This window comes from Sphaeramia orbicularis, chromosome 11 (assembly GCF_902148855.1).
Source record: "Sphaeramia orbicularis chromosome 11, fSphaOr1.1, whole genome shotgun sequence".
Classification (NCBI taxonomy): Eukaryota; Metazoa; Chordata; class Actinopteri; order Kurtiformes; family Apogonidae; genus Sphaeramia; species Sphaeramia orbicularis.
This window is the reverse complement of record NC_043967.1, coordinates 34,678,632-34,702,287: the sequence shown is the minus strand read 5'-3', so window position 1 is coordinate 34,702,287 and position 23,656 is coordinate 34,678,632. Positions and strand designations below refer to the sequence as shown.

General features: G+C 36.0%; 1 protein-coding gene across 5 annotated transcripts in view; it reads left to right on the top strand.

Annotated features, from left to right (window-relative positions):
• Positions 1–3,614: 3,614 nt before the first annotated feature.
• Positions 3,615–23,656, top strand: part of ptprua (protein tyrosine phosphatase receptor type Ua) — a 575,321-nt gene continuing 555,279 nt past the window's right edge. For 3 of the 5 annotated variants that reach the window (XM_030147518.1, XM_030147517.1, XM_030147515.1), the window contains exon 1: positions 3,616–3,896. In XM_030147518.1, coding sequence (XP_030003378.1) covers positions 3,827–3,896 — 70 coding nt within the window. In that variant the 5' untranslated portion in view covers positions 3,616–3,826. Of the gene's footprint in view, positions 3,897–23,656 lie in introns of all 5 variants that reach the window. The other 2 variants (XM_030147519.1, XM_030147516.1) reach the window with 1 other exon arrangement.

Below are 23,656 nucleotides of genomic sequence, written 5' to 3'. Positions count from 1 at the left end.
TGACTATTTTTGGTAATTTCCACATACATTACAATAGAGTGACATCAACAGTTGCAGTGAGTCAACAATCTCAGGTCCAATGTGGTCTACAGGGTCTGCAAGGTCCACCTCTGCATGAACAGTGAGTGGACCTGCTGTGTTAGGTACCATAAAGTAATGGTACACTGTAAAAAAAACAAAAAACAAAACAGAACATAAACAAAATGATATTATTCTGGCAGCAGGGGTGCAGAAAAAAATACTGTTAAATAATGGAAAATAACCATCTCATAAAAATATGGTAATTTTCCATAATTAAAATACAGTTTTTTGCCCTAACTTTACATGAGATTTTGCTTTTTTTTTTTTTTTTTTTTTTTTTTTTTTTTTTTTTTTTACTTTTTAATATTTAATAAAGAGTATTTACATGTATTAAAACGATCAAATTACCTGTAAATATATATATAAATAATTTCCAGTGAGACTCAGTTGTCCAATCCACTGATAAAAACTGTATTTGGACAGTTTATCAGTGCTTATACATGTTATACATTCACAAAGATACATTTATTCAACATTTTTGTTGTGAAACCTCCCGTAATTACACAAGATATTTGTCAATTAACAAACAAGTCTTGTTAAACTTACAGAACAAATACTTCTTTAACAGTTAATTGTCAGTGAGTTTATCTCATTTTAGTTTTTTTTTTTTTTTACAGTATTAAACTTTAAATTCACAGTTTAATCTCATAAATAGAAAATAAATATTTGTGAAATTATGATACAGTTGCAAATGTATTTTAACTGTATTTTTCTGTGAAAAAAGAAAAAAATTCTTTAAAAAAAATTTAAATTTTATGGTTATTCACAGTTACAGTTTTTTCATTTTATTTTACATTTGACATGTAAAATCACAGTCTATGTTTGTCATTTCATTGATATTTTCCTGTATCTTGAAAATACAGGAAAAATTTGTAAAATAAACAGTGAAAATTCTGTTAAATTACAGATTTTTTTTTTTTTTTTTTTTTTTTTAAAGTGTACTAATGTAAGGAATGATGTGCAAAGGGATAATGTGGATGTGGACAGGTTTCTGGCTCAGCACTTATGTTGGTCTAATGTTGTAAAATACATGTTCATTTCACCTTACATGTGTTTTTCATGTATTTTTTTAATTTTATTTTTACTGCTTGTAATTTTTTTTTTTTGACACCTATGCATGAGAAACCAAATATGGTAACTTCACTGACCTTGATTTTCTACATAACATTTAAAAAAATATGTAAAAATAATCTCTTCTTATGTCCTCCAATAACACACTAAGGTTGAAATATTGAATTTCAGAGTATTTCTATGAGCCTATAAAGGGTTAACAGTCGAGCGTGTTGACCTCATGTTAGCTGAGGTTCCACTTACAGACCAATGTGATCTCAAATCTAAAATAATATCATTATAACCATTAAATGATGACTCCAAGTTTCTTGGTTTAATGCAGTGTTGCTCAACCTTTTTGGAACAAACGCCCCATTTCATCATCATGAGCCTCAAACCCCCGCCCCCCCCCCAAAAAAGGGAAGTCGGTCTGATGGAGCTTATATACAATGCATAGATATAGCCCCTTGCAACCACACCTTATTGGAGAAAAGTGTGTGTGTGTGTGTGGGGGGGGGGGGGGGGGGCACCATTCACCATTGCCATAACATACTACTTGATATTGATACTTATACAGACTAATGCCCCCCCCCCAGTCTCAGCTTTCTTGTTCCAAACACCCCCTGGGAGGCGATACTGCCCCCGCTGAGAAACACTGGTTTAATGTGTAAAACATATTATGCCTATAAATGATGGCAACTCCAAATTTGGAGTAGTTTTAGTGTGAAAAACACATTAATTGTGAAAATATTAACATTAACAAACTATCCTTCAACAATGAAATGTGAAGAACCTGAAAAAATATGAACACACACACGGCCTAATACTTCGCTCACTGCTTTCACTGTAACCGGAAACTCTGTCATCAACAAGGCTAAAGGGTTACAATTTGTAAATTAGGACTTTTTATCGCACTATTGGGATTTTATTTTCAAACTATTACAACTTTAATCTCATAAAAGTACTGTGTTGTGGGTGTAGGACTTGAGCCTTTTTAAACTAGAGATGCTCCTTTCACTCCGACCGAACCAACACTATGATTGATTGAACTATCTACAAAACAATATTAAACTCCAACAAGAAATGATTAAATTATGTAACTGAAACAAGAAAACAATGAAATTATGTTAAATTGAAACAAGGAAGTACAATGAGTGTGTTTTATTTACAGAGCAAGAAATGAACGAGCAATTTCGTAGTGGTTTCTCTCTCGATTTCACAGCAGAATGTGCGACGGTATTAAACTCAACTGTGTCAGTGAAGGAGGAGATCTCAAACTAGCTGTCAATCAAACGGGGTTCAGCCTTTTGACTGATCCTCCAATCAGCACGTGGGATTCTGGCGTCCAGCCAGGCCGAGCTCCGCCCACAGCTCCATTCACCCCCAGAGACGCCGGCGTCCGGGGGCGGGACAACATCGTGGCATTTATCCACTTACCATCCAGTTTTGAGGCAATGAAAAAAACTGTTCCACTCAGTCCCATTGAAGTGCATGGACGCTGAGCGTCTACGGACAAATGCACTGAGCAGAGATGGAGGAGAAAACAGCGCAACGGGAATGTATGAGAAGTGAATAACATCCAGTCTGTTGGTTTGTGATAAAGCTGATTCTGAACGAACTCGTCTGTGAGATGAACGTGTTCTAACACATTTGTAGTCAATGAAATGTCAACACAACCGAACATATTTGACCATTTAAGTTTTGTAATTTTAGGGGAAGCTGAGCTTCCCTTGCAGTCTATGAGAAATCACCTCTGGTGTATGATGTCCATCTGTATGTGATTTTGTGATTTCTTCTGAACATGTAATGAAATTGAACATGTATGTGAACAAGCAAAACATTAATAATAATACAAATATCAACAATCATAACAAACTTAGGCCGAAGAACAGCACAATACTTCCATTTACATGCCTGAAAAGGGGCATATGTATAAACTTAAGGTCCAGTACTTAGGGTGGGGGGGGCAGTTGGATAAGAACTGGATACAGCAGTTTCATGTTCAAGTTGTATGTTTCTTATTATACATTTGAAAATTGAAAATAAAAAAGACCTTGATAATAAATAAATAAATAAAATTGAACTTTATTCTCGTAGTGACAGGTGTTTTTCTTTTTCCTATATGGTCCTAATACTCTGTCCTAATTTTACACTTAAACAAAGAGAAAAAATGAGCAGTTGTTATTATTTACAGACTAATATGCTTTGATTTAACTGACCCACTTGAGCTCAAATGCAGCTGAATGTGGCCCCTGAAATAAACTAAGTGGTCCACCCCCTGCTTTAGTTTAGCTGTGGCTGTATATGCGGCAGGTGCCATCCTCCTCCTGACCACATGGAGGCGCTGCAGACCCGCATTCCTGCGTTCCACTTTCCCTGCTTGACGGTGCAAAAAAGTAGCGGTGCCGTTGCGAGGAAAAAAAGGGGGGGCTTTTTTTTTTCTTTTTTCTTTTTTTTGAACAGCTTTAGCTTGTGATCAGATGCTCCCTGTGCGGGCTATGGAGGGAGCAGGCAGCCACGGCGCTTGTGCAGGGGGATTTAGCGCTGAATGGAGCTGAGCGCACAACTTCACTCCAGTCCTACTGCTGCCACCAACACCACCAACACCACCACTGCTGCTGCTGCTGCTGGGATTTTCTGCCTGTGACAAACGTGCTGGACTTTACTTCTTCTTCTTCTTTCTTCTTCTGCCGACATGTATTCAGCAGCTTTGCTACTGATGCTGGCCGTCAGGATCTACGCAGACGGTATGGAAGGACCAACAGGTAAAAACACAAACAAAACCCAAATGTTTGGCACGGTGACGCACGGTGCGCACCTGTGAGGACTTCAATGCAAAGTTGATTTTTTTTTTTTTTTTCCCCCCCTCACAGATTTGTCATGAATGTCCAAATCGTTGTGTTTCACATGGGAGGGGGGAAAAAGTTGTCTGTTGAGTTGCGTTTTGCTATTTTTATATGAATTCAGTGCGTAAATGCATGCGTTTTGTCATTGCTGAGTGGGCATTTTCACTCCAAATCAATGCGTAAAAGTGCAGAAAATGCAGTGAAATGACAGCTGGTTGCACTGTCTGTCTACTCGGTTTCATTGTTCAGGCTTCAGTTGGTGGATCTACTCCCAGTGTGTCATCTCCGAAAATGCAAACGACATCCCAGTGATTAAGTCATCCCTCATTGGCTTTTTTTTTTTTTTTTTTTTTTTTTTTTTTTTTTTTATTGCTGATGTATATGAAATTGACAGCGAACTTGTGTGCATGTTCATAGTATTGATACAACGTCTTGCATAATGATGTTGCTGATATAGGGACAATTTTTTTTTATTATTTATTTATTTATTTTGGTAGGGGACTGAACCAATATGTGTGGGTTTTTTTTTTTTCTTTTTTTTTTTGCTGCTACATGGAAATACAGTGGAGATGAATTAATAATATCAGTGTTGTGCCCCAAATACCAGCACTGGCAGCTGATCCAAATATTCTGTGTGAGTTTGGAAGTGTTCTGTGAAGAGCAAAATTGAGATTTTTTTAAAGGCATGAAAACCTGAAATCCACAGAGCCTATCACAGATAAGAGTTAAGATCCTCTCCACTTTTGCCTTTGGCCAGTTTTTGTTGAAGTGTTTTTTTTTTTTTTTCTTTTTGAAGATTTCTGAGGCCTCTGCAACCTTGTCTTTTGAGGAGTGTTGTGGTAAAAGTGCCCCTGGTCACACATATACACACACACACACACATATACACACACACCCTGTCAGGCTGTCTCAAAGTAAAAGTGCCAGCTGCTTAATCTGGAGAATGCTTCGGCACACATGTGAACGTTGTAGCTCTGATATAAATACTCTGTCTGTTACATGGGTATCAGTTACACAGCTACTGAAACCAGTTGCTGAACAGACGGGCTCTGAGCCGCACCCTGCTCTCCAGGATCAAGTTGATTCTTCAGAAAACATTTGGGATAACAGTCCAACTGTCACATTCGACACCGGAGAAAACTCTTCTCGTAAATATATGGTTTTATTTTAAGGCTGAAGTGACACATAGTGATCTCTTCATACATTCAGTTTCAACATGAGGCCATCGCAGTATCATTTTACATGACAATAAATAGCCGAATGATGGTATATTTTTGTTTTTTGTTTACGTTATTCCCTTATTTTCTTGTTTTAGTTGATGTATTTTACTTTACTCATGCATATATTCATGTCAACAAACCATTTTTGGATTAATTTTAACATTTATACTTGGTCTTAACCCTTTCATGCATAGTGGTCAGTTATTCTACAGCTTTATTCTTGTATATTCATAGGTTTGGTTGTTTTAGTTTCATATCAGCCAACACAGTGGACACTTATGCACCATCCCATAATAATACACTGACATTCATACCGTTACTGTAACTTTGCTGTTCTTGATAAACCTGATCTATTGTGACATGTGTGAGTGTAAATCAACTGGTAATAAAAATTGGGAATATGATAAAATATGAGAAAACATCAGATTCGCTGTGTTAAAAATGTTTTGATTTTATAGTTTTCACACAGTTTATCACTTTCTGATGTTTGCATTCTTTGCTTCAAAAATTAAACACACGGTGTCCAGCAGAATGGACAATTTTGGAATTCCATGAAAAATTCTGAAGGTAGATTTGTTTCTTTATTGCTTTAACCAAAAAAAAAAAAATTCAATAAAAAAAAAGAAAAATTTCTATAAAAAAAATTCACTTCAAGAAAAAAAACAATCAAAGTTAAAAAGTGTTCAAATGCAATTTTTTGGATCTTAAATATTTTTGCATTCGTCTTATTTTTTTTGTTACTTTTAATTGTATTTCAGATTATTTTATTGAATATTTTACCAGTTAAATCACCCAAACTTGCTTTATTTGACTTTGTTTTCTAGTAGTGGAATGAACCACAGTACATTTACTATGCTACAAGTACAAACCAAAAACAAATATTTTCAATCAAAAAAAAAAAAATCAATTTTACTTCACTCAAAAAAAAACCTTTTCAATCAAAGAAAAAAGTGTTCAAATGCCATTTTTTGGTTCTTAAATATTTGTTTTGCATTCAATACTTTTTTTTCTTTGATTGAAAAGATTTTTTTATGGCAATTTTTTTTTTTTTTTTGATTGAAAATATTTTTTTATGGTTAGAGCAATAAAGAAACAAATCTACCTTCATAAAAAATAGGTTCAATAAAAAAATTCAATCGCATTGTTTTTTTCATGCCTATAGAGGAATAAAAACACTCAGGAATAAAATCTCGGCTAAGGTTCTCATAATTCATGCATGAAAGGGTTAATGTCAAACTTGAGATCATATATGTGGTTTTTCACGATTTGGCAAGTTTTCCAACCATAAAAAATACAAATAAACATCTGGTTTCTTTAAAAAAAAAAGTGGAAATGAATAATGATTTGACATTTATTGTGGTAATTATTCATATTAACTGGCTCATCAGACAGCTGTATTTAAGACTTTTTCTCAAATTATGTAATCTAACAGTTAAAAAAGTGATCCGCGTTAGATAATTGTCACCAAAAAAATCAATAACTGATGAAAATAAACAGTGGTATGTAGCGTCCATTGTTTTCTCAGTCTTCCAGCATGTTGACAGGTAGCTTTGTGGGTTTGACGCACATCAGTGTCAGGATACGTCACCGTCTTGTTTCACAACGCTGATGTGTGTGCCAACTTAGAAAAGCAGCCAATAATGGCCAGTAGTGGTGACATCAGTGGAAGCTTATCAAATGATAGGAAGTTATACAAGACTGGATGATTGGCTGTTAGATTCAGTCTTCTGATTCTTCTAACAGGATATTCATACATTGTGTGTTTGTGGTGTTTTCAGGCAATGCTTTATGTGGAAGTGGAGTGCATTAATCTACCAGCACCTCCATGTCTCCGTGCACCTTGGGGTCTCTTACCTCAGCTCTACAGTTTCACCTGTGATTGCTGGGGTGAAACCTGCTGTGTAGTTGAAGTTCACCGTACTACAGTTAACGGCAGCACACAGGAGTCTTAATTTAACAATGAACCTATGAGAACGTGCCCTCAAACACTGACATCCAGCGTGGAATAATGTGAGATTGAAAGTTTGCAGGCGATGAAGGTCATTCCTGTTATAAAGTGACTTTTTTAGCCTTGTTATTTACTTATATTTTCTCTAAATTCAGCCACTTGTGCAGAAGAAATGACTTCAAGTTTCAGGAAGAATTGTGATGATTGTGTTTGTATGGGTTTGTGCGGGGAACAGATCATGTGTTGATATACAAAATCATGTTTTAATGTGATATCAAGAGCATAAATATATACTGCAACTGGAACATTTGCATGTTTTTCCTCATTGGTTTATGGGAATTTTGCATTTTTACCCCACCCCCTGAAGGGAAGGCAAGAGGTATTGTTTTTGGTTCTGTTTGTTGGTTTAGCTGCAAAATTGTTAGAATTCATACCAAATTGGGTTTTTAGATTTTCAGTGACCCAGAATATTACTAATTACATTTTGGGAAAAGTAGGTCAAAGTTAAAATTTTTTATGAATTTTTTAAAAATCTTTTTTTCCCCAGTTACTGATAATGGACAAAATTTTTCTTGTCTGTAGCAGCAAAACTATGGGTTGAATTCATACCAAATTGGGTTTATAGATTGCCAGTGACACAGAATAGATGTTGGTACATTTTGGGAAAAATAGGTAAGAATTAAATTTTTTTTATGAATTTTTAAAAATCTTTTTTTCCCATTTACTTACAATGGACAAAATTTCACTTGTCTGTAGCAGCAAAACTATTGGTTGAATTCATACCAAATTGGGTTTATGCATTGCTGGTGACCTAGAATAGATGTGATTATATTTTTGGAAAAGTAGGTGAAAGTTCAAATTTTTTATGAATTTTTAAAAATCTTTTTTTTCCCCATTTACTTATAATGGGCGAAATTTCACTTGTCTGTAGCAGCAAAACTATTGGTTGAATTCATACCAAATTTGGCTTAGAGATTGGCACTGATCCAAAATAGATGTAGTTACACTTTGGGAAAAGTAGGTCAAACTTCAAATTTTTTTTTTTATAAATTTTTCAAATTTTCCCATTTACTTATAATGGGCAAAATTTAAAATGTCTATAAAAACATCAATTTTGTTTCAATTTACTTCAAACTTGGCACATATATAGAGGCAGCTGATATGCTGACATCAGCACGTGCATAGACCTGATGACATCAGCTGGATCGGTGCCAAAATAAGCCACCTGTTGTTTTTTCCATGAAATTCCTTATGTTTGGTTCGGAGTTTTCAGTGCCTCTATTCAGCTCTTCTACAGCAGCAACACTACCTACCATTAAGTTCAAAATGGAATTATCTAACTTTTCCATCACAAAACAGACTCAAATATAAACTTGACATAACCACACAAGTAGACATGCAAGTCTTACATATTGAAACTTTAAATTATAATTTCATGTCTTCTGTATCACTTAACCATCAACAATAGGTATTAAAACACGATTTTGCATGTCATGGTGTTCTCAGGGTATACTATCATATCATAAAATAACTAAAATCTTAAAATATTTTTCCTCTAATCACACATTTAAATCAAGCAACACCATAAATTTTTGCCCATTTTATTTATTTACGGTGTCTCCTTGTACATTATTGGAAGGTGATAAAGGTTACCGTTCTGTTGAGGCCATTTTCAGGAATTCGGCTGCAAACTGAAGTAAGCTTCATCTGTCACTCCTACCTTTACTTTTTTAAGTGTTATCCTTGTGCTTGTCAGTGTAAGTTCAACTCCGTTTTATTGAAGTTTTTGAGTCAGAACATTTTTTCTCCAAGTTGAAAGATGCTATGATAGAAAGTGTAAGAACACAGATGACAGGTTGGAGGATGAAGGATTTTTTCTTCTTGTGTAATTCTTTATACTTGGCCAATATGTTTCAGTAAGATAAAAAATTACACTTTTCTGGCAGAACTCTTAAAAAAAACCCAAAAAACATAAAAGAGGTCATTGTTTTGCTCAAAAATAATGATGTTAAAATGCTCAAACTCCTTTTAGTTCAGTTTTCATTCAGCTAAAGTTGATCTGAAGTGGGCAGAACCAGTAAAATAATAACATAATTATATATAAATAATGTCAACTCCAAACTTTTCTGTTTTAGAGGAAAAAAAGTAAATTTATATTATGAAAAGGTTTACATCTACAAACTATCCTTCAAAAGATGTGAATAACATGAACAAACTGAAAAAAATAAGTGCAATTTTAACAATATTCTGTCTCTGTTTATCATTTACACATGTACGTTATAACTTACAGATCACAGTGGATCTACAAAGACACAAAACATTTAATAACAGACAGAATATTGTTAAAATTGTACTTACTTCTCCTGAGACATTTCAGGTTGTTCCTATTTGAATAGGTTATTCACATTTTTTTTTGCAAAACTATACTTTGTTTTATTGTAAATACATGAAAATATTTACATTTACAAAGAGAAAAATTTAGAGGTGTCATTGTTTCTATGTTATTATGATAGTATTTGACTGAATCCTGCCCACTTGAGATTGAATTGGTCTGAATATGGAACCTAAACTAATAGGACTGTTAATACAGGGGTTGGACAAAATAATGGAAGCACCTTAAAAAATCAACAAAATATAATTTAATATGGTGTAGGTCCGCCTTTTGCGGCAATTACAGCCTCAATTCTCCGAGGTATTGATTCATACAACTTGTGAATTTTAAGGAATTTTAAGCCATTCTTCAGTTAGAATACACTCCAACTCTTTTAGAGACGATGGCGGTGGAAATCGACGTCTTACTTGAATCTCTAAAACTGACCATAAATGCTCAATAATGTTGAGGTCTGGGGACTGTGCCGGCCATACGAGATGCTCAACTTCATTAGAATGTTCCTCCTGCCATTCTTTAACAATTCTAGCTGTATGGATTGGGGCATTATCATCTTGAGGTGAAGGTGTTTCCATTATTTTGTCCAACCCCTGTATCTTAGTGTAATTTTTGCATTTCACAAATTCATCCCAAGGGCCAGATCGGACCCTTTGGCGGGCCGGATTTGGCCCCCGGACCGTATGTTTGACAGCTTCGTACTACTGGATAACAGCGTCAACCTGTTGATTTCAAAAGACCTCGCCGAAATGGGCACCGAAGTCGAGTAGGTGGGCTTTGGCGGACTGGATGTTGAGGGGTCTTAGGTGTGTAGCGGCGTGGATCCGGCTCAGCGCTAATCCAACAGAAAATAGCTCGACTCTCCTGACACACACACACACACACGCATGGGGGGGGCTCTCCTGGGGGCGAACGTGGAGGCTGTAAACGGAGATGATGGAGCACAAAAAGCGATGATGAAATGTGCTTGTTCTGGAGGAAATACAACAGGATTCCTTAATAGAACAATGGAAACTTGCATAATGACTACACGTTATTCAAGAAAATCGTCACACTGTAATTATAGTTCGTTATAATAAGATGGTAAGCAACGGGGGCTGCTTTACTGCCAGTTTTTTTTAACCCTTTCATGCATGAATTAGGAGAATATTAATCAAGATTTTTTTCTTTATTCCTCTTTGGGCATTAAAAAACAATGCAATTACATTTTTTTTTTTTTTTTAATGACGCTATTTTTCATGGAGTTGGAAAAATGTCCACTCAGCTGGACACCATGTGTTTAATTTTTGAAGCAAAGAAACATGTATTTACTGATATACTGTGTGAAAACTATGAAATAAAAACATGAAATGCTGCTAATTTGATGTTTTCTCTCATTTTAACATACACTACAAACAAAAAGTAATTTTTGAGCTATTTTTTTCAGTTGGGATTCTTGTACAATGCTTTTACTTTTTTTTGTGTGAATTTAATTGAAACACTTTTTTTTTGATCACCAGACATAGTTTTATTTACAAATGGCAAAAATCACAAAAAAATGACAACAAAAAACAGAAATATCCTTAACTCTTTGTTTGTAGTGTACTCTAATACTAGTCATTACTCACTTCATGGACATAATATGCCAAAAAAAACAAACAAAAAAAACCTTTTGTTGTTAATTACAGTCTAATAACAATAACAAGGAATTAATTTACACTTAAACATGTTAGATCAGGTTTTTTAAGAACAGTAAAGTTACATTAATGTTTTCAATGTCAGTGTATGGGATGGTGCATAAATGTCCACTGTGTTGGCTGATATGAAACTAAAACAACAAAATCCATGAATATACAAGAGAACAGCTGGAGAAGAACTGTCCACTGTAGTGACCACTATGCATGAAAGGGTTAAAATAAGAAAAAAAAAAACAAAACATAGAAATCTCAAGGTATCTGAGCTGTGGGAGTAAGCGTCATAGGCAGCGTGACTTAACAATCCAGCTTTAATTGTCGGTTTGGCTGGAGAAAAATGGGCGCAATTAAGCTTGAAATGGATAAAAATGACCCATTTGAAATGATAAAGTACACCTCTCGGAGGAACACCGCGGCATTAGACGGGTTGTATATTTTAAACAAGCGTACACGAGGCTGTTTTCTTCAGTCTAAGTGGGTGGGTCAGGCTTTAAGTATGTGGACATTTTCAACTAAAGCAGTCTGACGAGCAGATCCCACTGAGAGCGAAGTCAATAAGGCCTTCCCCCCCCCGTCTCCACACTCCACCACTTTGATGGCTTTCGGGAAAAAAAAATTTAATTGCTTCTCAACAGCCATTTGGTTTAACTTTTACTGATGCAAAAAAAAAAAAAAAAAAAAAGCAAAGTTGTGGAGGTGTTAGAGACGGAATTACGTTTCAGATTCTGCCTTTAATCATCACAGTTGAGGACTTAGCGTGCTTGGGAATACCTGAGAGACTTGGCGAACTTCACTGCTTTTATAGTTCATAAAAAGAAGGATGATTTCTTTTATTTATCTGAAAATGACTCAACTCGAAGGAGGAGCCATACGTCGTGTTGTGCAGCTGAAGGCGATTTTCTTAAGTTAAGTGAAATGCAGCTTCGCCTCCAGCAGACTTTACTTTGTCTGCTGAGGCTGACTTCCAGCTCCTCCTGCTCCGTCTATCTTTCCATTAGGGGTGGGGGGAAAAAAATAAACTCACGATTAGGGATGGGAATCGATAAGAATTTAACGATTCTGATTCCATTATTGATTTTGCTTATTGATCCGATTCCTTATCGATTCTCTTATCAATTCTCATTGGTTGGGGGAATAAAAGAGTACAAACGGATGTGTTTGCATTAACTGTCTTTTATATTTCCATCTCTGCACAGAAAATAGAACATATTGTCTGCTTCCTGATAAAACCTGCTCTGTGACTTTTGGCAAATTTTACAGGAGAAACAAAAAACTGTTTATATAACAGGAAACTGTGAAATATGACAAAAAAAATTTCTGTTTCTTTAATGTTGGTACTTATAATGGAATGTAAACAACTTTCACAGGAGACTGAAATTTGAAGCTATAACAGGGGAGATAGCAGGTTTTTATTCCAAAAATGTCACTTAGGTTTTATCAGGAAGCCAACGATATACAGTATGTACAAATAATAATAACAGATGACGCCAGGCCCAGTTTGTGGGGGGGGGGGGGTACAGTGAAAGTGAAACTAAAGACGCTTTACTAATTCCTTTATTGCTGCATGTCCACTATGTGGTACCAGTTAGACTTGGCTCGGCTCGTCTCCCGTTGTTGTGCACCTCATTTCCTTTCTCCTACCTTCGGAAACTTGTATTTCAGGGGTACGACATTTGTTGCCCACACCGGAACCAGAACTGGGCCCGGCGTTCACTCTGCCGCTACATTCACAAGTGTCGCTAAGTAGCGAATCAAATACATGACATTCCTGTAAATGAATCACATGCTGTGGACAAATGTTTGAATAGATTGGAGGGATTTCACCCTTTAGAAGACATGGAAGCTTTGACAGTGTTACAAGTAAGTGGACCAGGTGTCATCTTTTTAGACAATTTCACCTTAACGCCACATTGGCTACGTTCTGACCAAAACAACGCAATGAAAATATAGCATTAATTGTGATGAAATTGGACATTTTTGAGCTGAAAACATAGTTCATATGACCATCAACATGTTGCAACAGAACTGAAATCCTGTCAATTTGCAGAACTTGCGTTTACCAACACAAAGTTCCTTTGGGGATTCACTTATATTGATTTCTTATGCACAAAGACAGAAATAAGACCTCTAAGCAAATTTTAGCCAAAAAACATAATGTAACACAAACATGTTAAATAAATTGGCAAAGTTCGTCCTCCTTCCTCATTAATTTAATCTTTTAGTGCCACTGCAAAAGCCTCTGGTGAACGAATCCCCCCCCTTGGTGGATTACACTGGTCTACAATTTTTTTAGAAATGATTTGCTTCAGACATTAAATGTGCTAAATGTTACATATTTTAATAAGATTAATTGGAAAATAAATGACAAAAGTGCCGGTTTGCTGATGTTTTCAAGGTATATGATTAAGTGTTATTACACATATATATTGGTTTATGTACATTTATATAATAGTTTTATAAATCTTCCACTAAATAGAACCTGTAAAGTGAATGTATTCTAATGTGCAGACAGTGTTTTGAAGTAGATCTTGTAGCTCTGAGACAAATATTCCTTTTGAGTCAAACCCATTCTCTCGTTAATTCTTGAATTTCACATTTTGACCCAAGGCTGTATCTTGGAAAGTTCAGCCAACCAGCATTTTTGACTTGATTTGTCTTTATCAGTGACTCTCATGTGGTAAAATTTCATTACTTTTATTCTTGAAGCATTTTCCTTGTAGACCAGTGTTATCTGTGTATTGCATGTATCTAATTGTATACATCAGGTTTTTCAAGACAAAAAATATCACACTGATCATGTAGAGCAGGGGTGTCAAACTCATTTTAGTTCAGGGGCCACATTCAGCTAAATTTGATTTGAAGTGGGCCGAACCAGTAAAATAATAACAATCATATAAAAATAATGTCAACTCCAAACTTTTCTCTGTTTTAGAGCGAAAAAAGTAAATTTACATTATGAAAAGGTTTACATCTACAAAGTATCCTTTCAAAAGATGTGAATAACATGAACAAACTGAAAAAAATACGTATAATTTTAACAATATTCTACCTCAGTTTATCATTTACACATGTACATTATAACTTACAGATCACAGCGGGTCTACGAACACAAAACATTTAGTAACAAGTGGAATATTGTTAATGTTAAAATTGTAAGACATTTCAGGTTGTTCATATTTGTTCAGGTTATTCACATTTTTTGCAAAATTATACTTTGTTTTAGTGTAAATACATGAAAATATTTACATTTGCAAAAAGAAAAATTTGGAGTTGTCATTATTTATATGTTATTATGATAGTATTTGACTGGTCCTGCCCACTTCAGACTGAATTGGTCTGAGTGTGGAACCTTGTTAATTTCTTAGTGTAATTTTTGCTTTTCACAAATTCATTCCAAGGGCCGGACTGGACCCTTTGGTGGGCCGGACTTGGCCCCCGGGCCACATGTTTGACACCTGTGATGTAGAGGGCTTCAAAACTCATGTATCAGATAAGATACGTTTGGCGTTATAGGGTTAAAGGTCAGCCTCCATGAAAGTGAAGGTGCCAAAAATGCATTTCCTTCAATGGCCTCTTGAACGCGTCTGTAAAAGAGTCAATCTTCTCATGATAAAATGTCAGATGTTTTCATATGTGCAAAAACATATTCCAGCCCCAACTGTGATAATGGAACCCAGAGATGTAGATACTTCCCATGTTGTGAATCTTCAAGTCATCAGGTGCCATGTTTGATTTCCTTGACTGATGTACCCATGCATTTGTCAAACTGGGGCCCGTGTTGGTAGTGGTCCACAGCGGCGGCCCATCCCAGTCCATTATCGCCTCATGCAGTATGTTTCTGACGTTAATCTTGGCGTGCTGTCGCCGCTCCCTGTGCGTGCCTGTCACCGCTGTGTGCTGTTAATGGAGCTGACAGCGCAGCCAGATCGCCTTGGCCTGGACCCACAAGGCGCCTTTATGGAGGAGAACCGGGGACCAGGCATGGGCTCTCCAGGTGTTAGAAAGGACAAACAACAACAAATCATTATTGAGCAGATGGAGTGGTGCCAGCAGGCTCCACGCTGCCTGTCAAGCCCATTTCTAAACATGTTTAGACAATAAAGTTAATTTGCTCACTTTACGAGATCCTCACGTCGGCGAATGCCAACATTGGTATTTAATTTAACGAAAGCTGCTGGCTTTGTGATTGCCGTCACTCACTCTCCCCCTTTTAGTGACTAATTTCATTGCTTGCACAACCGCTGCACAGCTCTCACTTTTCATTTCAACGAGCTATATAACGGTGGTCTGGATGAAACGCTTCGTAAAATTAGTAAAAATGTTGCAGGGAATAAACTCAGATAGCGTGAATGCTTCAGCTGCTGGTGGAATGTCTGTCAAAGATATACTGCTCTGTATATGGGTGTATTTATGTATGTACTGCTGCTGGCTGCTGTGAGTCAGTCCCAGGAGCTGAAAATGTCCACAGTATCAGCTTCAGATCATACTCAGACATCAGCTTGTGTTTGGATACTTTTTTTTTTTTTTTTTTTTTTTTAGAAAAACTCCCCTTGAGTTCCAGCCTGAAAGCAGCTACAGATCATGTCTCAAACTGCCCGCCGAGCAGGGAATGTGTGATATAAAAGCAGCCATAAAGGCAAGCTTACCTGATTGCAGCCAAGTAATTGTGCTGACAACAATAAGTGTAAAACCTTGACTATATTTCACACTATTTCATCTCGGCGAAGTGTCTCTTAATTCTTCGACTATTTTCAAGACGGGGAAATATCATCAGCAGAGACAGGAACACTTACCTTGTCAAATCTGAAAGAGAAAAAAAAAAGAAAATACACTTAAGAATATTTCTACATGGCATATCACTGCATCTTTTTATGTCTGTAGAGCTGAATGGAGGTCTTTTTTTAAATAGGTTTTTCTCTACTGACTGATAAATTCTTAGATGTGTTTCAATATCAAACTATTTACCTGTTATAATGTTTAGTTTTAATATTACAGTTCTGCTTGTTCAGTGGTAAATCCAAACAGCACACGTTGAAACAATGCAAATATTATCTTAGAAAACAAAAAAAACTATATTTTGCTTCTCTTAAGTATATGCTTTTTCTTGCTAACTTAATTTTCCTTATTCATTGTTATTTGGTTTCTGATTGTGTCAAACATAACAAATTACAAATTTCCAAGAATTGCATAAAATGTCAGATTTACGGACGGATTAAGTTTTTGGATGAATGTGTGTATTTTTTAGATGGTTAGTTGAAGAAATGCAGCAAATCAATATTAATTCATCTTTTATGGTGTTTAAGACTAATATTATGCTTTCAATGATAATTTTCTACATAGCACCATTATAAAATAGTAGGCATGATTCAATATATTAATATATAGCATTGACGTATCCTTATATGTACTGTTCTAGGCAAAAAAATATATATATTTGTGTATTTTCAGTGTCACCACAAGTAGTGAATATGTTCAAGCTTATTGTCATCATGCAAAGTAACTTATTTTTCTTTATTCACAGTTATTTGGTTTCTGATTGTGTAAAACATAACAAATTAAAAATTTCCAAGAATTGAAAGTTTTGCATAAAATGTCAGATTTTCAGACTCTTTTTCCTGATTTAAAACCAAATCCAGTTTCATGGAGGCAAAGTTTTTGGATGAATGTGTGTATTTTTTAGATGGTTAGAGTTGAAGAAATGCAGCAAATCAATATTAATTCATCTTTTATGGTGTTCGAGACTAATATTATGCTTTCAATGATAATTTTCTACATAGCACCATTATAAAATAGTAGGCATGATTCAATATATTAATATATAGCATTGACGTATCCTTATATGTACTGTTCTAGGCAAGGAAAAAATGTATTTGTATATTTTCAGTATCATTACAAATAGTGAATATGTTCAAGCCTATTGTCATCATTCAAAGTCCTTTTTCTCGTTAACTTAATTTTCCTCATTCACAGTTATTTGGTTTCTTGTGTGAAAGACAACAAATTTCCAAAAATTGAAAGTTTGCAAAAATTATTAGATTTTCAGACTCGTTTTCCTGATTTGAAACCAAATCGAGTTTCATAGAGGCAAAGTTTTTGGATAAATGTGTTTATTTTTAGATGGTTAGAGTTGAAGAAATGCAGCAAATCAATATTAATTCATCTTTTATGGTGTTTGAGACTAATATTATGCTTTCAATGATACTTTTCTAGATAGCACTATTATAAAATAGTAGACATGATTCAATATATTAATATATAGCATTGAGGTATCCTTATATGTACTGTTCTAGGCAAGAAAAAAAAAATATATAGTTGTGTATTTTCAGTGTCACCACAAGTAGTGAATATGTTCAAGCTTATTGTCATCATGCAAAGTAACTTAATTTTCCTCATTCACAGTTATTTGGTTTCTTGTGTGAAAGATAACAAATTTCCAAAAATTGAAAGTTTGCAAAAATTATTAGATTTTCAGACTCGTTTTCCTGATTTAAAACCAAATCCAGTTTCATGGAGGCAAAGTTTGTGGATAAATGTGTTTATTTTTAGATGGTTAGAGTTGAAGAAATGCAGCAAATCAATATTCATCCATCTTTTAACAGAAGTGAGAGGAAAGGGCTGAACTTTAGATGGTGTTTGAGACTAATATTAGTACAGAAAGATGTAGTAGAAGACGTCTTAGGGCTGAGGTTCTGTGAAAAAGGCGGATGTTAAAAAGATAAGGTTCAGTTCTAGACAAATAAATTAGAATCCGACGTCTAAATATTATGCCGAAATCATAGACTGATGTGATTTAGCAGCGGAGAAGGTGTTTGAGGAATATTCCGCCCGTGGTATTGCGATCATGGCTGTCAGCACACAGTGTTGTCGGTGGTTGTCAGGTGAGATGGATGGTGTGGAATCCTGATGGTTGTTGGGACAGCAGTGGGTGCTTGTATTAAGGATGAATTGGACACATGGATGAGATATGCAGGAGCATGACTGTTCTGCGCTTGACGGCTGCCTGTCCGTTTAGACGGGCCCGGCTCTCCGTCACATTCAGCTGCTGTTGCCATTACCTCCCAGATTTGTCACCGCCCGCTGACACCAGCCATGAATAATCTTTATGAATATTCCTCTATCGCTGGTGCAGCCTCGCCAGCGGTGTGTGTTTACACTCTGCGGCTGAACCAATTGTCCGAGCTTATTCCCCGGCCATGAAACCTGTGGTTGGACCTGTCACCGCTGATGACAGGTTGATACGAGTTGTGATGCTGGCAGCCGAGAGGAAACTGGCGTTCAGTTAGCGCCGCCGTTTCAGACAGTTGTGCAGCAGATTCAGCAGACGGGGGTCGGAGGTGAGCTACGGCATGATTTTGTGGCCATGCTGTCAGCAAGTGTCACTTCAGATTGAGATGAAATCTGCAGCCAAAGTGTGTGGATAGCATTACTTTCGCTTCCTTTCCTCTCTGCAGCTTCCAGCAGGAAAATAACCACACCAAGCCAAAAACTATTTCACTTCAGGTCTGGCACCTCCCGCTCAACTCTCCACTACATACTACAAACATATGTGCTAAATATAGTGCAGTGTGCTGTATATTAGGGGTCTTATTTGTAGGGTTGTGTATTGACAAGAATCTGACGATACGATACAAATCACAATACTGGGATCACGATACGATATGTCACGATATATCACGATACTGTTGAAAAAGCTATTTTTTTGTTTGTTTCTTTTTTAAAAATGATTATTTCCTGGAAGAATGGAATTACACCAGAAATCTGCACAAATACTAAACACATTTTTATTTGATCACAACAGATCCTGCTGAAATGTTCATAATTAACATCACAACATTATTTTAACGCAATCCCGACAAAGGAACTAACATTATTTAATAAGAGTGTTAAATAATAATAAATGAAATATAAATAAAAAAACAAAAATGAACCTCCGCCATATCTGCATTTGAATAAATACCTAAAAGTATCGATGCATTACTTTTTTTTTTTTTTAATTCAAGTTTTTATTAGAGTTTTCACTTGGATCATGACATTCATACAATGTTGCTTAATAATAACAGTAACATTGAGGGCTTCTACAGGGTGGGGAAGGAAAATTTACAATGAACATCTAGTTGTTTTTTCTCAGCAGGCACTAGGTCAATTGTTTTGAAACCAAACATATATTGATGTCATAATCATACCTAACACTATTATCCATACCTTTTCAGAAACTTTTGCCCATATGAGTAATCAGGAAAGCAAACGTCAAAGAGTGTGTGATTTGCTGAATGCACTCGTCACACCAAAGGAGATTTCAAAAATAGTTGGAGTGTCCATAAAGACTGTTTATAATGGAAAAAAGAGAATGACTATGAGCAAAACTATTACCAGAAAGTCTGGAAGATACTATTAAAGAAGAATGGGAGAAGTTGTCACCCCAATATTTGAGGAACACTTGCGCAAGTTTCAGGAAGCGTGTGAAGGCAGTTATTGAGAAAGAAGGAGGACACATAGAATAAAAACATTTTCTATTATGTCCATTTTCTTGTGGCAAATAAATTCTCATGACTTTCAATAAACTAACTGGTCATACACTGTCTTTCAATCCCTGCCTCAAAATATTGTAAATTTTGCTTCCCCACCCTGTATATATATATATGCTGTATGAGGGCGGCTGTGGCTCAGAGTTAGTAGAGCGGGTCGTCCAATGACCACAGGGTTGACGGTTCGAATCCTGCCTCCAGTTGTCCACAGTGAACCCTAAATTGCTCCCAGTACGGCATGACAGCAGCCGCCCACTGGTGCATAGTATGTGCATGAATGGGTGAAAATGAGGCTTTGTAAAGTGCTGTAAAATGTGCTATATAAGTGCAGTCCATTTACCATTTATATACACATGTAATTCAATGATATATCAAGGTTGAATCCCACTTAATTATCTTTTGCACTGGCTATTAGCGCCACTATGTCAATGTACAAAACAAACAAAAAAACACTCATATTTACCTTCTTGGCCATCGTAACACTTTTTATTATGTCTCATTCACCCCAAACACACATACACACCAGTAGAGAAGGGGTTAAACTACGAACCTTCTACGTCCTCAGATAGTAATGCATGTCATACACATTATCGTGCATATACATGTAACAGCTGCATTGAAAACATTGTCCTTGGTGTTTTATTGACTGTCATTCAGCCTCTAAAACATCCTGAAATGAAAAGTAGACTACAGTTTTTTTTTGTTTTTTTTTTACAGTTGAAATCTAACATGTTGTAGTATCCTCATAACATTTAGTGGTTCAAAGTTTTACTAAATAAAAGGAAAAAATATGATAATGATTATAATAAGACTATAAGAGGCAAATTTTTTATTTAAATTTTTTTTTTTTTTTTAGGATGTAGCATTAGTTTATATGCAGATGCGACATGTTGAAGGTCAGTAAACATATAGCTGGAAGGCCATAGTGTGCTATTGTGATTGATTGATTTGTTTATTTATTTATTTTTTGCTGCAAATAATCCCACATATGAAAATACATCATAGCAATACATACATACCTCTATCGCAGAGGGTTGTTATTAGCTCTTATATTTAATGTGCTTGTATATTTAATGGTGATTATTAATTGTGAGCCACTAAATATAGGAAAAAGATGAGTGCAGTGCATTGTGGGATGCTGTTGTATACATGATATTTTTTGCAAACTGCATATTTCCAGGTTTGTCAGATAGTACATTTGGTCGGAATCGGTGCAGCAGTAGTAGATAGTAAACCCTTTGGAACACAGTCCTTATCTAAAGGTTTTTTCTCTCTTGCTCATATGTTTAGTCCCTCATGTTATTAATGTAAAAAAAAAAAAAAAAAACAACACAGTGCTGATAAACTCAAGTTGCATTAATTGCCAAGCTACAGATTCACTTCATACACTTCTTTTTCTGATAACCTACCCTTCATTTTTGTAAGATAGTACATAAAAAAAAAAAAAAAAAAAAAAGGAAAAAAATCAGTGATATGGAGCAAGACCTGGGGTGTGCAGGTCCCAGGGTAGCTGTAGATATTACACTTTAAAAAGTAGGCGTTTAAACTTATCAAACCTGTGGGCCTCCGAGTGTCCCTGTGGCGCACGAGAGATATTAAAAGTTGAAGAGAAACTTGTGAGGAAAAAAAACAAAAAACTCCAATTATTTAATAAATAATCTGACATGCACCTCAGTGGAGCGAACAAGGGCACTGCAGCAGCGCCTGTTCACCCCTGTCAAGGTTAGCAGTGACCCCCCTGTGCACAGCAGGGGACGTTATGCAGCATGAGCAGCAACACCTGTGTGTCTGCGATCACTGCGGGACATCTTCATCACCGCCGTCTTCACTTCCTCTGTCTCGAAAGTAAATTTGAATCAGTGCCAGTTTTTTTTTTTTTTTTTTTTTTTTTTTTTATGCGTTGCCCTTTTCTGCTGCATCTTCACTTGTAACAGTGTAGTACATGACGTGTCGGAGCCCCAGGCCTCAGGCGAACATTAGGAACTCAGTCTCTTCCTATAGCTAACTGAGAGAGTCTTCAGTGTGGTTACTGTGGGGCACAGAGCCGGTCGAAAATGCTTATTATCCTTCTAGAATAAAGTCAGACAAGTACGCGACTGGAGCATCATAGTTTTTAGGCTTCATGTGCAAAATTAACCCTTAAAGGTCCACAATCACGGCCCTGTCACTGAATCACATGACATTTTCAACATGTCATAGCATCAGAAGTCTGTTACGTAGACGACTGGAGGCAATTGCATTCGAAAGTGTGGACTTGAAACACTCTCCCACTTTTTATTTGATGTTGATAGAGCAAATACAACTGGAGATATGACGGTTTGAAACCGGTGCAAACAAACGTGAGTATGAAAACGAGGTGGGGGGTGTTAGATTTCTGATCATATCGTCGCAATTTTCTGTCCTTTTTCAAAATGGAAAAAACTGGCCGAATCTGAGGATTCTAATCCACAGACTACATTAGCATTACAGGAAAGGGTGAGAATGACCCCCACCTGAACTGGATGTGGAACCCGTGAGGACCGGGAGGGGGGAGAAAACGGCAATGTAAAGATCTGCTTTTATGTCAAATATTTGAGTATAGTTTTAATTTATTACAAGTTGGACTTTATTTACCTAATATTGGGAACCAATATTCACTTTTAAAGTCTTTGAAAAGGTTCATTAAGCATTTATGTGTTATGTATGCAATGAATTGTATATATTTTTCAAATTGGATTTTATCTTTTTTTGTGTGTTTTTTGGCCTTTTGTGTTGATATAATTGGTTAAAGTGAAAAAAAATAATAGTCGGATGAGATGGATGAAGTTGTGCTGAGAAAAAAGATCCCAAACGTGGGTATAGTAAACATTTCTTTATATAGTATATAAAGGCAAAATCAAAAGTACACAAAAACAGCCAAAATAGGCTCAGACCACTAAGGGTTAATGACATGAGAACCGTTTAGCCACCTGTTGTCACACTGCAAAAGAAGCATTTTTCTAAACCCTTTATCGGCCAAATAACTATTTTTGGTCTTTTCCACATACATTACAAGACAGTGACAGGAACAGTTCCAGTGAGGACAATGAGTCACCAATCTCAGGCCCAATGTGGTCTACAGGGTCTGTAAGGTCCACCTCTGCATGAACAGTGAGTGGACCTGCTTTGTTAGGTACCATGAAGTAATGGTACTAATGTAAGGAATGATGTTCAAAGGGAGAATGTGGATGTGGACAGGGGTCTGTGATGTTCTTTTTCACCTTACATGTGTTTTTCTTGTAGTTTTTGTATTTGCTTGTTAGATTATTAATCTTTTTTTGCTACTTATGACTGAGGAACCAAATATGGTAACTTCACTAACCTTGATTTTCTACATAACAATAAAAAATATGAAAAATTTCGCATAAGTAATAAAGTCTTCTTATATCCTACAATAACCCACTCAGAGTATTTCAATGAGTGCCCTGTAAAGGGTTAATTTGAGTAAAAAAAAAAGGCAATGTCGACTGATAAAATATCAGTTGGTCTATTACCACAGAGCCAATCAAATGTTAGCATTTGTACAAGAGCCAATCACAGATACTGTTCCATGAATTCATTCTCCTCTTGTTGCCACAGTTCTGTGGTGATACGGTATGTGGCGTATACTTCAGTGCATTCTTTTGTACGTTTTTACTACCACAGTACTGTGGCAATTGATGGAAGTAATGACAAATGAGTGATAGTATTTAGAACAGAATCAGAATTATTGTAATAAATGTTCTATATGTTGTTGTTTTATGGTGTCCTTTGCTCTGGAGCCTGAAGAAGGTGGGCGGAGCTACATGTTAGGTGCGACAGTGCGCTGTGTGACTGTGGAATTCTGCAGTCTGAATGTTGTCCCAGTGGCTGATTTATATCTTTGAATCAATGTCAGATTTACCTACTGGCACCTCCACACTTCATTTG